The following is a 16,302-nucleotide window of genomic DNA, read 5'->3' as shown; positions in this document are numbered from 1 at the left end:
TCCATTTCTTTCACATCAGTGAAGTGAAGAAGTCTCTCAGTCGTGTCCGACTTTGTGACCCTATGGACTGTAGACCACCAGTCTCCTCTGTCTATGGGATTTTCCAGGCAAGAGTACTGGAGTGGGTTGTCATGTCCTTCTCCAGGGGACCTTCCCAACTCAGGGATCGAACCTGGGTCTCCCATATTGTAGGCAGACGATTTACCGTCTGAGCCACAAGGGAAGTCCTTTCACATGAGTAACTCCTCTTTTATTTTTGGTTCCCAAATGGTACGACACCCAAGCCTGCACCTCCTGCCAATGCCCAGACTCCTGCTAAGTGACTCTCTTATTCTTCCTCTCCACAGTCGTGGCCCACCCCGGCTCAGGGCCCGCTCTCCCCGAGCCCCCCGCCGGTACCGATGCCCCTCTGCCCTCTGTCCTCACCGCAGCGGAGTCCTCTGTTTCATCCCAGGAGGACGCCCCCACCAGCCTCAGTGATGGCGCTGATCACTCTGGGCTGTGACAGTACCGCCACACGTCTGTCTGTGGCACCTCGTGTCCCCAGCTCTCCGGGGGCGGGGACTTCGAATTCCTCACAGTTTGCCTCCAGTGAGGACAGAGGGGAAATCGAGTCCAAGGCAGCTGCTTAGTAAAGTGTTCAGCAGCTGAGTGGAAGTGCTCTGGACCTAGAGGTTATCTGCAGCGGCTGCCGATTATGAACTAGCCACGGGCGGGGCCCCAGCCATCTCCCTAGAAATCTCTGTGTGATGTAAGAATGCCACCGGAAGCAAGAATATGATGACACCGCTTCCAACAGCACAGTCAGTTGAGGGTCTGGGAATGCCAGAGAAATGGCGGGTGGGAGCCTGTCGCTGGCGGCCTCTGTGGGAACAGGCTACCCACAGCCCTCTTCCTGCAGGGCAGGAGAGGTGTGGGTTCCAGAGAAGAGGGAACAGAGCTGAGGCTGAGTCCCCAGTGGACACTGAGGTTCACTCCCACCCCCAGGCCATCAGCTCCTAACGGGACAAGCTCGCAGGTGTCTAAACTCAGGCGTTCTCAGGCAAGCCCGAAATGGTGGTCCACCACTTTCCTCCTCAGAGAAGTCACACCAAATAAACTCATCATGCTTTCCTCTTGGCCAGTAGATCTTTCAGATTCTGTGTCACATTTGTCATCTTTTTTAACATGCCCAATCCACTGGTCCAGGGAGAAAGCTTTTTTTGTGTGTGTGGAGTCAATATTATTCTAGGTGTGAAAGATAGGACATAGTGCCACCGAATTATCAAAGGCTAGATAGAAAGTGGCATACGAGGGCCACCCGAACCACCTTGCTGCCCTTGAGTTTCCATGTGCTGGTTCGGCCCAGCACTGCAAGGGGCGGAGCCGACAGCGGTACCATCTCTGTCTCCCAGGTGGGTGCATGACCCTCAGTGACAGAGGATATGAATGAGTTCTTGAAGGAAGCTTCAGAAATAAGAGCAGAAAACATCGCTCTTTAACCATAGTCTTAGCAATCGAATCCTTCTGCAAAATGTTTTCTGTGCTTTTTAACAGATAAGGAGAAAACTGGCCTATTGAATATTTCCCAAAAGAGAAGTTATATAGAAATGGCAATAATCACTCTGTTACATGAATGGCTTGGTAAAGGAGTTGGCATAAAATTAAGAAGAACAACAGTAACTTCATGTTCAGTTACGACAGGTTACTTGTCATTTGTGATTCACTATAATTAAGAACAGGTCTTTCATCATGGAAGTACCCATAAGTAGCCTCTGTCTACCCATCCAGAGGTTTTAAAAGCCACCTTCCTTACAAAGTTACAGATGCATATTCTATATATTACTATATTTTAGTAATATAGTAAATAAACTATATATTAATTTATATTTTATATGATAATTCATTGGGCTTCCCTGGTGGGGAAGTAAAGACAGTAAAGAATCTGCCCACAACACAGGAGACTGGGGATCAATCCCTGGGTTGGGAAGATCCCCTGGAGAAGAGAATGGCAATCCACTCCAGTATTTTTGCCTGGAGAATCCCACGGACAGAGGAGCCTGGTAGGCTACAGTTCATGGAGTCTCAAAGAGTTGGACATGACTGAGTGACTAATTATTCATTAATATTCATTAAAGCATAATTTTATATGTTGTATGTAAAATTATACACACACAGATCTTTGTGAATAAGTTAAAAAATTTCTACCACACTGCAATGTTTATGCACTCACAAAATTTGCTTTAGCCTCACCTGCCTTAGTACTGTGATCCCTTTCAAAGGTACCCTGGGATTTCTAGAAGGGGTTACAACTCAAGCTCTGCAAGCAGCAAATACCTTCCCACCCACCACTCCCAACAGCAATGTACAAGGATCTCATCGGGGCTGTGGCAGCACCAGCTTACAAGGTCTGTTCTTTTTTGGACCTTAAAAAAAAATAAGTCGCTCAGTCATGTCCGACTCTCTGTGACCCCATGGACTGTAGCCTGCCAGCCTCCTCTGTACATGGAATTCTCCAGACAAGAATACTGCAGTGGGTAGCTTCTGGACCTTAGATGGAGTCATAAAGCCACCATGTCCTGAAAATGACATCCACACTAGGCTGACATCCAGATACAAAGGCGAGAAGAAAACATACTTAGGCAGCAAACAAAAAGAGATGGTAACAGCAGATGAACTGCTTTTAACAGTGGAATAAACTCTTTTTCAGCATTTTGCATTTTGGAGACAGTTCCTTTCAGAGTCACAGGGACCCATTCTGGTAAGTTAAATGTCTGAAATCATTCTCTGGAGAGTCTACTACGTCCATCTACCAAAAAACTGTGATCTCTCTGTGGAAGCCGGGGGTTAACCTGTGGGTGTCTGCCATGCTGTGGGCAGCTTTTCTCAAAGTCAGATCCTTCCCTGGGTGGACAGCAGGACTGAGGTACATCTATTTGTTTCCTACACTGATGCGTCAAAATTTCAGTCTCTGATTGTGGGCTGAACACCCCCTTAATCTCTACAGATGTATAAAAGGCAGAAATGAATGTATGTAAAACATTTCCTGAGAGCTATGGGAGGGCCAGTCTCAAAATGCCTGGACCCAAGGCTTAAGTGCACTTAAGCAGTCAGGTACCATAGAAGCGTGTATAACCAGGAGATAAACTTCAAAATCATTTCATTTTTTTCTGACTTTGGTAAGGAAACAACCTATTGCTCTCTGTAAGGCCTGCCGATGACACTTTCAACTGAGAATATAATTTCCCTTGACCCATTTTCCCACCATGAAGGTAGAAATGGTCCATCACCTGGTGATAACTTACCCTTTCCAAAGACTTCAGGAGATTTTGTCTCTCTTTGAGCTTCTGAATACTGATGACAATTTTGTGTCTTGCGCCTTTGGTAACATTCTGTAATGAAGTAAAAGTTAGATTTAAAAACATATTTTTAGGCATCAACTTAGACATTCTTGGAAGCTATTTAGTACATTACTGTCTTCTTGGTTCCTGCGTGTGTGCAGGTTAGTAAATAGCCATTCATCTCTCTCTTCAACATCCACTGCCATCAACCTCTTACTAAATGTTGTAACTCCTCAATATCCATTATCATCAACCTCTTCTTACTAAATATTTTAACTCCTCCTGACCACACATGTGCTTGTGTCTTTTCCCTGTGACTTTTAGGAGAGCAAGAAACAGCCAATCATCCCACCCAGCATGAAATTTCTTCGTAGTCTTAAAACATCATTTTTAAGTCATACACTCTTTCCTGTGTCCAGGTTTTATCATTTTGGTCCCTACCAGTTTCCTTGAAGGTTCCAATCCCATACAGAGATATGCATTGCTTTCTCAAAGCTTTTCTATGTTTACCCATCTCGAGGAGATATGAAATCCAGTTCAGTTCTCACCCGGTGTCAGACAACACAGGCTGGTTTTTATTAGTCTGTAGGCCCTCCTACGTCTCCACAAGGAAAATCAGAATAGAGAAGAACTTAAACCTGTAATAATGCAGTCACACTTCAGGTAGAAGATTGGGATTCACAGTTAGGATTATGGATTTTATCTTAATAAACTGTGTAGCAGCGAAGAGCCCTAGGATTCAGTTAAACATCTGTTGACTAGAAAGACTGAAGATTTCCAAATGGAAGGTTCTTTCTCAAATCAGACCTGTAATATAAACTTCTGATGACTTTCTGCAAAGATTCATAAAATTTCCCTTAAAGGTGGAAAAGATGAAAACACCAGGGGTGTTGCCTTTACTGAGGAAAATTAAGACTCTAGTGACATCTAAATCCATCTTTAAGATGAAACACTGGGAGCATATTACTATTTAGCTTTGACTTTTGGTTCACGTGAATTTTTACTCTGAAAAGTTTGTGCTGGCCTTGGACTTTGCCCTCTGTGTCAATTATTTCTTGTTTTTTCCTCAAGTTGACCAAGAGATGATTGAACTTTTTTTATCTCAACTTTGACCCAAACACAAGAATGCTCTCAGAAGCAGTTCTCATCAATCCTGAGGATCTCAAGGAGCGATCGAGATAAAAAGCAGGGGGAGAAGCCTTAGGAAGTTGAAATTAGGGCTTTTCATTCTCTGAGAATGTGCAGTGACTTTGGGCTTTGTCTTACATCTCAATACTGGTATTCAGCCAGGCCTGCAAAGGTTAACTGCGGGTACTGAATATGCAATGGGAATTCAGGATCTGCTGGGAGGTCTGCATCCAGACCAGCCATGCCCCAACTGGTACAATCTCCTCTTCCTGCAGGGGAAATACTATTAGCCCGTTCAGACCATTAATTCTCTCAAATCACCGCTCAAAGGAAACTGAGGTCAAGTTGAAAATGCAAATAGCATTTTAAACAAGGGAAACAAAGACATTGGTCAGATCTATTTGCTTAAGCACAGCAGGGTAGGAAACATGCTTAGTTTCAGGGGTTCTGTTGACTGGCCTGGCCTTCTGCATCCACAGAAGGAAGGAGGAACTTGCCCTTTTATGGCACACAGCAGGGGACTGCCATCTGAGACCTGGGGTAATGTTATTCAGTGTGGTTAGAAAATATTTTGTACAACTCTCTCCGTTCGAATTAAGATCAGTCTGAATGTTTTTGAGCAACTTCTGGGGAAGGTCTGAGTCAGGACCTGGTGCTTCTGCTTCCTAACTACTGGAAGTTAGCTGATTTGTAACCAGATTGAAAAATTCACAACCAATCTGTCATCCTCCAAACCAGCACTGGCCAAGCAGACAGAGGGGGTGGGCAAGGAAAACAAAAATGCAGGGACACAGATTCTTGGAGGTCTTGGTCAATGCTGTTTCTTCTGATTCCTCCCTGGCACCCTAGGAGCGTACACCTAGGTTATTTATTTTTTTCATAACACTCTTTCTCAACCTCACTTGTCCTGTGGTTACCCATTTGTCTTCCATCTTGTACTGGACCCCGAAGGCAAGAACCCCAGCCTTACCATGTGATGCTGGCCCGCAGCTGGCAGTTCCTAAAACAAGGCAAGCTACTAGGTGGGTAGAGGTGTGGGTCCAGACAAGGTCTGCCTTGGACTTGAATGCAAGGTTCCGCCTGGGGCACCTTCCCGGGTACGTACCTGAGCCTCCAGCTGACACTCAGTGAGGGCCATCATCTCCTCGTAGGTCATCTGGGAGAAGAGTGCGGCATACTTGTGCAGGCGGAGGCTTTTTAACCAGGCGGGAACATCTGTGGTGCACGATGTGCAGGACATGGGGAGAGAAATTGAGAGGGAAAGAGAGGAGATGACCAGAGATGTGGGAAGAGAGGAAAGGAAAGGAGATGGTGGTCAGAGAAAAGAAAAGGGGAAAAAAAATCATCTTTACGTTACTCATTGTTTCATTTTGGCAGCAGATTACCAACTTAGAAGGCTTGGTCTAGTTCTGATATTCCCACTGTTGGGCTCTCTTACTTTATTTTATACCCGGGGGCCCCTGGGCTTCAGAACACACAGCAATTCTTTAAAATTACATTCCAATTTGTGAGCATGTAGGTGGTTTTCTGGGCAGAGGGTCATCCACAGCTTCTATAGGATTCTCAAAGGGGTTCATAACCCCCCAGATGGCAAGGATTCACTGCTTTAGTCAGACTACTTCACTGTTGGTTTAGAAAGAACTGACTTAGAATGTTAAACTACATACGATGATCTTCATCCTCAAGATAATTTCTTTCTAGGTTTAATGGAGATCCCCATATGCTGTTTCCACTGCTTTCACAGTGATAGGGAAAATAAAACAAACAAACCAGGCATGGGTGACCATGGGTGGAGTCACTGTCATTAGCCTGATCATTCTTCTGCCTTCCTACACCCTAGTGGGAATCAGGGCATCCTGGACTCTAAACTACCACACAGTGTGTGTATGGGGGGGTGGGCGTTGCTGACCATTTCTTCAAGCTAAGGCATATATCTGAAATTGTCCTTGACCTTCTCCTTGAATGTCAACCCAATATCAATTCCAAAGCACATCTGAAATAAGTCTCATGTTTGGGATTCTACAGTTAGGAAAATTAAATAACAACTGTATTGAAAATCCACAGGAGAATTATTACCTTTCTAAGTACAACCAAAACAAAGCACTTGCCCATGTTTTTTTGTCAGGGTTTTTGAGCAATAGGATCTTTGAGAAGTCTCTAGAATCATCTTCCCCAACCCCTGGCTTATTCTACAGATGACAGAATTAAGTCATAACATCTAGATCACAGGGCAAGTATGTGGTGAAATGAGGACCAGAGCCAGGTTGCCAGATTCCCAAATTTTTCCTATACTGTTTCATCTTTTGTAGTATGAGGACCAATAATCCATCAATGGGAAGGCTGAATAAACAGTGACTTTATAGTCCTCTGAAATGCTGAAGCACTGGGAAAATGTTATTCAAGTTTTCTATGAGTTATTACCCATTATTAACCATGTTGATTGCAAGATACTGTCTATTGCTAAGTGCATTATTCTGAGGCACTGACAGAGATCATAAACACTACAAAATAAGTAGGAACCTTCTAATTTTTTAATGTTTAAAGTAGTCAACTGGCATTAATTGAAGAGGCCTGGCCTACTCTGAAATCAGACCCTGCCTCCTGGGTGAACTGAATCTAGATTTAGGGAATGTAGGTATGGGATTACCACCTGAAACTCAAAAGATAAAGTGGGGGAAAGTGGGAGGCCTGGTGAGGTTACTTTTTGATTTGCAGTCATATGAAGGTCAAAGAAGAGGAATTTCTGGAGAAACAGAATTGGATATCCAATGGCATTTTAAGAAAAGGCTCAGTCATTTCAGGCAAAAAAATCACTGATTCTGTGCTTCGAGGCCCTTCATTCTACTGTGACAAGTACAAGTCCCGCTGGGACCATCACTAACCGTAAAGAAATAGGGCTTCCTGAGATACATAGGACCAACCCCTTATATCCCCCTCAACTCAAACTGTGGTTGGATCAAGAGTCCAGGTCATTTGCTTCCCTCATGTGATATCCTGGAGCTCTTTGACTAGACTTGATTCTCCTCCATGTTTTTGTTGCTGTTATGCTAATACTTCCAGGGAGTGGGTAACAAATAGATACAGCTTCAGCTTTTAGGCCACCGACATGTTACTGTTTGGTCATCAGGTTTCAGGTTTGCTGTTTACATCTTTGAAAGGCCCCAAGCAGCTGTTCAGAAAACTCAGTGATCACAATTCAAAGAAGTCTGGGTAACCCAATGCCACACTTGGGTACAATCTGTCACAAAAGAGTATGGGGCAACTTCATGGGCTACATTTTCATTGGATGCCCTACAACTTAATTGTGCAAAATCTACTGATGATAAGACAAATAGAATCCCGAGCTACTAAATCATGTTGCAAACTGGTTGCTTTATAAGCCAAGATGGCAATATGGTGTTTTAAGAGTCGGGGAGAGTGGCGTGCAAATCTCGGTGTGGCAAATCTCAGTCCAATCAGTACTCATTTCTTTCTAGAAAAGTATTTTGACAACTAGAATTTTCCTGGTTAGAGGGATGAAGAGCCTGGCTCACTCATTTAATCAAAATATAGGTCACTGGGAATCATTTTCCTAGAAAAGGTTCCTATACAACTTTAGAACATGGTGAGTTAGACCTTCCTAAAGAGTTATTTCTGGATTTGTTCCAAGGAAATGCAAGCTCTTCTTGGCCATATGTCCCTTGGGCAGGCATGCTGATCTGCTCCTAGAGGGTCAGTTCCTAGCTCAGTGCTACATGCATTCTCCTCTTACAACGTCAACTGATGAACAAAGAAGAGGAAATTCCACCTCTTAAAAGAACGTAGCCTACTAACCTCTGCTCCCCACCCCACCCCCTGACTCCAGTTGGTGGTGAGGCACCTTCCTTTGCCAGGGATTAAAACAAAACTCCATTAAGAGAGAAACAAACCAGAGAACTGAGTGCCTTGACCATTTCACTCCTCTGAAGCCAGGAATTCCAATGACTTGGGAGGCTAGATTCCCTAAGATGTTTGCCAGGGACAAACTCTAACTAAAAGCTCAGGTCCTTTCCCATGGTCCAGATGCTACATGGCTGGATGCAAAGCTGAGAACCAGCTAACTTAACCCCAGACCTTCTTTTCTTATTCTGCAAAGCTGTGGCTATGGTTGGAAGACATGGACAAACAGGGGTGTTTCCTGGAGCAGTGGATACGTGATTGAAAGCATGAATGCCTCCTGGGCTCCTGCCTCTGGCTGCACACAGTCGTTTAGCTTCATCTGGGCCATTTCTGATGGACCAGCCAATTCTCTTATGTAGTGTGAGAAAGATAAAGATGCTTTCACTATATGCTGACTTCCTTGCCAAGTGTGGGCATCCTGATATCTGCTCATTCAACGTTGACTAAATGCCTGTTATAGGGGCCAGGCATGTCCCTGCCATCAAGGAGTTTTTAATCCAAAAAGAAAGGCTAACTTACAAAAAAAATGTATAAAAGTTGCAGGACAAGTGCTAACTCTTAACTCTACTCAAAGTTCTGGGGAATGGGCACAGAATGATGGGCATTTAGGTTGGCCTTGGGGAGTGAGGAGTAGCTTCACAGTAGCATCAGTCCTCGACTCACTGGGCAGACCATAACGAGGAAGCCGTCTCAGGAAGCAGGAGCAGTGCATAAGCGAAGCTGAGATCCAAGAGAGCATTCCAGGCCAAGCAAAGGCTTGGGTGAATGCTAGAGAAGAGCTTAGACACCAGGTGGGACAAACAGGTAGGGGCCAGATGACTGGGATTTGTAACGCCGAAACTAGGTAAGTTGACCTATGCTTGGGTGATGGAAGAATTGCTGAAATCTGAGCAATAGAGGCACAATAAGATGCGTATGTGAGATCAGGGAAGGCTGTTGATGTCAAGGCAGGGCTGGAGAATGTGGGAGTGGAGGTCAGGGGATAAATCCAAACCCTCCGAGATGGCTGGGGAGGGCAGTGGAGAAGGAAAAGACATAAATCCACAGCTCTTGAATATCAAGGAAGAACAGGGAGTGAGGGAGGGAAAGGAGCCTAAGACAGTCCTGAGTCAGGTTTGGTGGGAAAGTACAGGGGAGCAGCTGGTCTGGGGTGAAAGGAGAGAGACGGTGAATGCCACTCTAGGTCAGCTGAGTGTCATCGCCTTTGAGCCATCCAGATGGAGGACAACTGATCAAGATCTCTGAAGAGGAGGCTGAGCTCGGAGCCACTTCCCTCATCAGTAGCACATGGTAGTTGTTTCAGCCACAGAAGTGGGTGAGACCCTCAGGGAAGAAGGGAGGGCCCAGGTGGAGCCCTGGAAGCACTGGGCCTTTAGAGGAAGGTGTGGGAAAAGAAGCCCGTGAAGGAAACTGACAAGAGGAGGGCAAAGGGTAGGAGGTTTCTGGGAGAAAATGGTGTTATCCATTTGCAGACCACCGTGCCACAGGGTCCATCCTTATGAAGCTCCTCTAGGTCCTGCTGCAGTCCATAGTGGTTTATCTTCTCAGGGCCATTTTTGATAACAGTACTTCACCCATCTTTCATACGCCCTCGCTACCTCTTGGTCTTCACCAATGGGATCAAGTTTCCAATTACACTGATTTCTATTTACCTTTTAGAGTTTGTATAAATCAGCCACAGAGAGCCTTTGTGGTACACACAACACCTTATACAGAATCTGGGCTCTGATTAAAACTTGGGCTGCTTTGCTTAAGTGCCTCCTGCTGGAATATTATTCAAGTCAATAGGCTGGTGCAGTACCTATCCAACAAACAAGGAGGCCCAGCAAGAGAGAAAGATGGAAGTGATACTGCAGAAGAGCCCACTACGGGGAGCGATATAAAGGGCAGGGAGTAAGGCATCCCTGGAAAAGAGAACCATGAACCATCACAACCTCATTTTCCATAAGAAGCTTCACTGTGGTGGTCCTGGAAACTGCAATGGAAGAGCAGCTCCCATTCGCCACAGAAAGCCAGGCTAATCTCAAACAACTCCCTCCTTCTCTCCAAGACCCGACCGCATCCTTGGTCTTTGAGGGAGAGAAGAACGAACTTAGGAGGACAAAGGGACTAATTCTTCAGTGTTGAAGTCAGAAGGAAAACATGTCTTTCAAAAATGAAGAACAGAAGTCTAGCAGCACCAGCAAGATAATTAGAGCCCGTATGTATTTTTGACTAGAGCAGAATGAACAACACTACTCTGTTCCAGTAGTAGCAGTAGTGTTAGTCGCTTAGTCGTGCCTGACTCTTTGCGACCCCATGGACTGTAGCCCACCAGGCTCCTCTGTCCATGGAAATCTCCAAGCAAGAATATTGGAGTGGGTAGCCATTCCCTTCTCCACGGATCTTTCTGACCCAGCGATTGAACCTGGGTCTCTTGCATTGCATGCAGATTCTTTACTGTTTGGGTCACAAGGGAAGACATATTCTGTTCCAGGCTCTGAGCAAAAGAAAGAAGGCTCCTTGGTCTCTGGTCCCTATGAAGCTGAGAGGGGGCTACACCATCCTGGACACGTCCATGGTGGCTTCTGGCTTCCATGCTGGTGGGGAGCATGTGTGGGTCTTGGAAGGCACAGAGATGGCTGAGTTTGGGTAAAATAACCACTTAGAAGGGTTAGGTACAAAGAGAGGAACTTCATTTTTCGCAGTTTCCATTGGCTATGACATTCCTGAGTGGTGTTCTACTCTCAGCCTGCTTTGCATCAGTAGCGGCCGGGTTCCATCTTGAAAGCTGTGCTTGAAGTACTTCAGCAGAAGACACACATTTGGTAAGGAATAGTGGTAGTCTCATGACTGGTAGAATTTGGGGGTTTCCTGGGGATTTGCTTTTCAAAGACATCAGGGCTTCTCAGCCTATCTGAGAAGAGGGAGCACAAGTCTGAGCCCATTAGGACCTAACCACAAAGGTCGTATGTTGGCATTTGGAAATAAAGAAAGCGAAGTAAATTGACTAAATCCTGGCCTTTAAGTTAGATGAATTTAAGACGGCGTCTAGAAAGTCAGCTTTCAGAAAATAGTAACTTGTTCCCGTGACAGCCGTGCTGAAAAGAGTCCCAGCCACACACGGGGCTATGTCACTCCCTCTCTGTCACTCATACCCTTATGACCCTCAGAAACTGGATTCACAACCTTTCTTACAAAGGTTTCTGATGGGTTCCTTTGTCTTACAAAAATCACACTTCTCAATATATATTTTTTTCTAATCTCGTTCTAAGACAAGCAGAAGTTCAAAGGTCTACATTTCAAAAATAACTCAAAACCCCAAACGAGCTATTTCAGAATAGGCAAGATATTTCCTTTGCTATGGAGAAAAAAATGTAAGTTTCATTGAAGAAAGATTCTTTAGAAAAGAAAAACTGAGCCTATTTTCAGAGTCACCGGTCCCCTCCACTCTTAACTGCTAAGTTTCTATCAAGATTACTGGAACCAAAGCTTTCTATTTTGCCTTTATCATGTCTATAGACAAACAATGTAAGTTTTAATTACCCCTATATTTTTATACTAACAAAATGCCACGCCTCCTAAGTATACCAGCCACTGTTAATTTGTAATGGTGAGGCTGAAGCTCACATCAAGAGAAGCAGATCCCACCCCCCACCTCTACCCCTCTCACACTGACAACTGCAATGAGAAAATCTTGGAGCTTCTAGGGAGCCTAAATCTTTCTTTTTGGCTGCATCCAATGGCATATGGGACTTTAGTTCTCTCACTATGGATCAAATCTGCACTCCACTGGACTGGAAGTGCAGAGCCTTAACCACTGGACCACCAGGGAAGTCCATTAGCAGCTTAAATCTACGGGACTTAGCCAGAAGTCCTAGATCTACTTCACTAGCCTAAATCTACTTCGCTAGCCAGAAGCCTAGTGAATCCCCCACATGAACTACACAGAGAGAGGCAGAATGCTAAAACTGCGCAGGGGAGGAGAGGAGCGAGGGCTGCTGGGGAGACTGGGCCAGGGGAGAGCATGGTGCAGTGTGGCCCTGGCTGGCACGCCTCCACTGGACTCTTCTACAGGTGCCCAACTCAGCCTGCTCCACTCCATCCCCTCAGTCTGTTTCTTTTCCTATTAACTATTTGCTATTGATGATACCATGGGCTACCCAGATGTCCCAGGCAAAAAACTGGGCATCATCCTCAATTCCTCCTGCTCTATCTATCCCTGTCTACATTTAATCAGCGCCATTCAATTCAGAGCTCTCTCAAGTCTATCTTATCGAAGACCCCACGAACACACTCGTTTTGTCTCCTTTGCTCGGCTGGTCCAAATTCATTTTTCTCCTTGGTTACTGAAACACCGCCCACCTCTCAGTTGGCCTCCAAATCCAGAATTCCCTCCCCGTCCTCTACCTTGACACAATTCTCACTCTTCCTTTCAGGTCCTATGTCTAACGTGTAAATCTAAACAGGTCATTTCTGCTGCTACATTCCTTCAATATCAGGATAAAAGCCCCAATCTTTTGCAAAGCCTAGCATCTGGCTTTTCCCTCTCCCAAGACTGTGTTCCCATGGGCCCTCAAGCCATCAGACGATGCACTTGGTCAAGCTGTCTCACAACCATGCTTTCAGGCATACTGTTCCCTCCGCACAGAATGCCCTTCCCTCACCTTATGTATTTGGCTAATCTGTAATCCTGCTCCAAGCTGAGGCTCCAGGCCTCTCCCCCTCCAGGAACTTTCCTTGACTCCCCTCCACTTGAATCAGGGCCTTCCGTGCTGCCTGCCTCGATCCAGGGCGAGCCTCTGAGACAAAATATTTTCACAGCTGCGCACATGCATTGGGCCCCTCACATTATAGCGAGTCCCTTGAGGCAGGAACCATCTCCTTCAGCTCTGTCTCCCCAATAACTATTCCAGCAAGTGCTCAAGAAAGGCAGCTGACTTGATGAGCACAAAAATGAAACCTGTTAACCAGCCTTTCTTCCTTGTCTCTGTTTCCATTGAACAGTCACATCACTCAGCAACAGCCCTGGACTTCGAAGTCTCTAGGTGCTGGGTTTACACAAAAATTCTAAAGATATGATGCTAATAGGAGGGCGCATGTGCTTCGTCCACCAATGAAATTCTATTCTCCATTTCTTTTTCTTGGAAGGGCGTGGTTTTTTTTCCCTCTTCTTGGCCACCTAAAGGCTTTGTGTGAGGGAAGGGTAAGAGAGCACGTTAGATTCATGTGATATAGAGGAAGAGGAGAACATAATTGAGTATTCAACCTAGAATCAAGAATCTTTCCCCTGAAATAAGTAAGTCACAATGAAGTTTTCACAAAGAATATGGAGGACTGAATTTAGAAACCACAATCAGCATATTCAGTCCAAACATGTATAACCAGTAGCCTCTGTGAGGCATGTTAAAGGGGAAACTTTCATATTCCCATTCAGAGTCCCACTTCTGTTCATTAATTTCTAGTTGAGTAGCTGATCCCATGATTCCCTGAGCCTGAGATATTAGTCTGAGATCCCTACTGCCAGGGACATCCACTCTGTGCCTTGGAGCTGACTTAAACCTTCGGGATGGGTGTTCACTATAAAAGGGAAAACAAAGCAAAGCGGGCAGATGATGTTAATCCTCTGAGAGCAGGAGCTGATCTACTTGTGAGAGAACTTAGTGACAATCCCTGGCAGGGAACGCTGACACCAAGACAAAAAGAGATGGATGTTTGTGAAAAATAAAAAGGGCAGGAATGCTGGGCCCTGAGCTGTATTTCCCACTCCTGACCCAAGAGGCACATTCCTAAGGGACAGTGTAGCCAATCCTGGCTCATCTGTCTGGATGGAAAGGAAGGCTAGGATGAACACAGCATTTCAGCAAGGTATGCACAGCTGCTGGCAAGAAAGATGAATTCACACTAAATTAAGCTCAATTACGGGAATTTTTGTTCTTTTCCCAAGGTGTGGGGTGAGGGCTGACATGCATCCCCTGGAGATTTGGAACTCCTCCAGATTCTACTACAGATTCCATGTTGTTCTCGTAAGCTGGGCGTTTAAAGAGTAGGAAAATAGCAATCAGATGATGGCATCCTGAGATGGACCAGAACGGGGCTTTAAAAGGCCGGCACTCCTGCCAAAGGGCCCGGTCACAGAAAGGAAGAGATGAGGATCCAAGAGGAAGAGCTGGCTCTCTTTAAAGGCCCTTCATTTGATTTCAGATTTCATTTCTCAGAAAAATACGAATTAATTTGGAAATTGAACCTGGCGTCTGCTCTGGGACAGGGGAATTGAATGACATACTCTTAGGGTAGGCTTGTTACGGGCTGCTTCTGTGCTCTCCTGGGAGGCCATTCTGAGCAGCATCTGGTGGCAGGAGTCCCCAGGGGGTGGCCTTCAAGGGAAGATGGTACCAGGTGCCGTGGGGAGGGGAATTCGTGGGGCACAAACGCTGGCCCCGACCCTCTGGGATGATGCTGTTTTCAGGTGTGGATGTTTCTACAGCTTGACTTATCAGCTGAACCGCAAATATACTTTTTCCAAACACAGAACATTTCATCCTCTCTCATGTTCCTTCAAATAGGTGTTTCTATTTAATTTGCTAAGAACTTTATACTTTGAATCCCATGCAATTCTTTGGGACAGGGACAGTTCAATAATTCAGCAGAAAGTGGATATACACAGAAGAGCGTCCTCTGTTTAGTCCCGTCACCAAATAGGACGTTTCTGACCACTCGTCTTGGGCCTATAAAGACAATTTTGGATGTAAAATCTTGTCTGCATCACCTTCTGATCAAAGACGCTCTAAGGGGACAATTTGCACCAGTTTTAAAGGAAGGAATCGAAGAAGCTGATACATAGGATGTTTCTTGAACTTTGGAAAATTTTGGCTCTTACTCTTAAACAGGGATAGGACATCAATTCCATTTTTCTCTCCTTCATGTCTCTTTAAAAGCCTACTGTCACTACTACTAATGAGTAGTGACTTTCTCATCTCTAAAAGTCAGCATGCAATGGGCAAACCTTCACCTGCTCTGAGAGAATGTCTAAAGTATACAGAGCGCTTCAGAATAAAAAACACAGAATAAAAGATAACAAAGAAAAGAAAGTCAAAGGAAAAAAGAAAGAAAAGATGATGAAGCTCCTGTAAGCAGATGGTGAACCCAGTGTCCCCGAGAACAAGGACTTCCCACAAGACCCTCTAAGCCCTTCAACAGGAAGGCCAGGCCTCCTTCCCATGGTTACCAGTTAGAACCTCACATCCACTGTCTTGGAAACCATTCATCCAGACACCCCACTTGTCCAGACACTCGACTTCACTCGGAAAGAAGCAAGTCCAGAGAAACACTGGTTCCACCTTTCTCAGTCCAAGCATGGCTGAGCCATCCCTGCTGCCCATGCCCTGGGGCCCAGCAACTTGAGTGCAGAACTCAAAAATAGGTTTTGGGAGGTCTCCAAAATTATGACACATTCCCCCGAAAACTATGAAAGATATATAAAAGAGGACACACATCCTCTCCTTGCCAAAAGGGGCCATTGCTTCTGAGGCCTGTTAAACACCTTCAAATGACCCATTTGTACCACCTGAGAGAGAAAAAAACATCAAGATGAGTCCCAACTGTTTCGGACACTCAGCACAGTATCCATCACGGATGGCGTTGGGATGAGAGGATGCTGGCCTGAGCAGCTGGGAGGGACGGATGCTCCAGGAAAGTGGCTTCACATCAGGTTCATTTCCCCTGGTTGACAGGCTCTATTTTCAGCCTCAGGTTCATTTACAATCAGTACCTGGCGGTGGGCATCTCTCTGTGCCACGCATCTGTAGTGGGGAGGGGGCTCAGTTCCCAGCCTCCTGTGTCAACACTAATCCTTCTCAAAGGAAAGATCAGAAACAGCACAACCTCAGGATTGTGTACACCATCAATGAGGGCGCTCTCAGAGCCTCCTGTCAGTATCGTAGTCCCAGGGGCATGA

At 45.4% G+C, this 16,302-nt stretch overlaps 1 protein-coding gene across 3 annotated transcripts in view; it reads right to left on the bottom strand.

Moving 5' to 3' along the window:
• The window catches only part of SAMD4A (sterile alpha motif domain containing 4A), a 224,201-nt gene that overhangs the window by 36,982 nt on the left and 170,917 nt on the right, over positions 1-16,302 (bottom strand). For all 3 annotated transcript variants that reach the window (XM_065941860.1, XM_065941861.1, XM_065941862.1), the window contains 2 exons: positions 5,554-5,663; positions 3,285-3,371 (listed from right to left, as the gene is read on the bottom strand). In XM_065941860.1, coding sequence (XP_065797932.1) covers positions 3,285-3,371; positions 5,554-5,663 — 197 coding nt within the window. The remainder of the gene's footprint in view (positions 1-3,284; positions 3,372-5,553; positions 5,664-16,302) is intronic.

Source organism: Muntiacus reevesi, chromosome 7, assembly GCF_963930625.1.
Source record: "Muntiacus reevesi chromosome 7, mMunRee1.1, whole genome shotgun sequence".
Classification (NCBI taxonomy): domain Eukaryota; kingdom Metazoa; phylum Chordata; class Mammalia; order Artiodactyla; family Cervidae; genus Muntiacus; species Muntiacus reevesi.
This window is presented reverse-complemented; position numbering and strand designations above follow the sequence as displayed.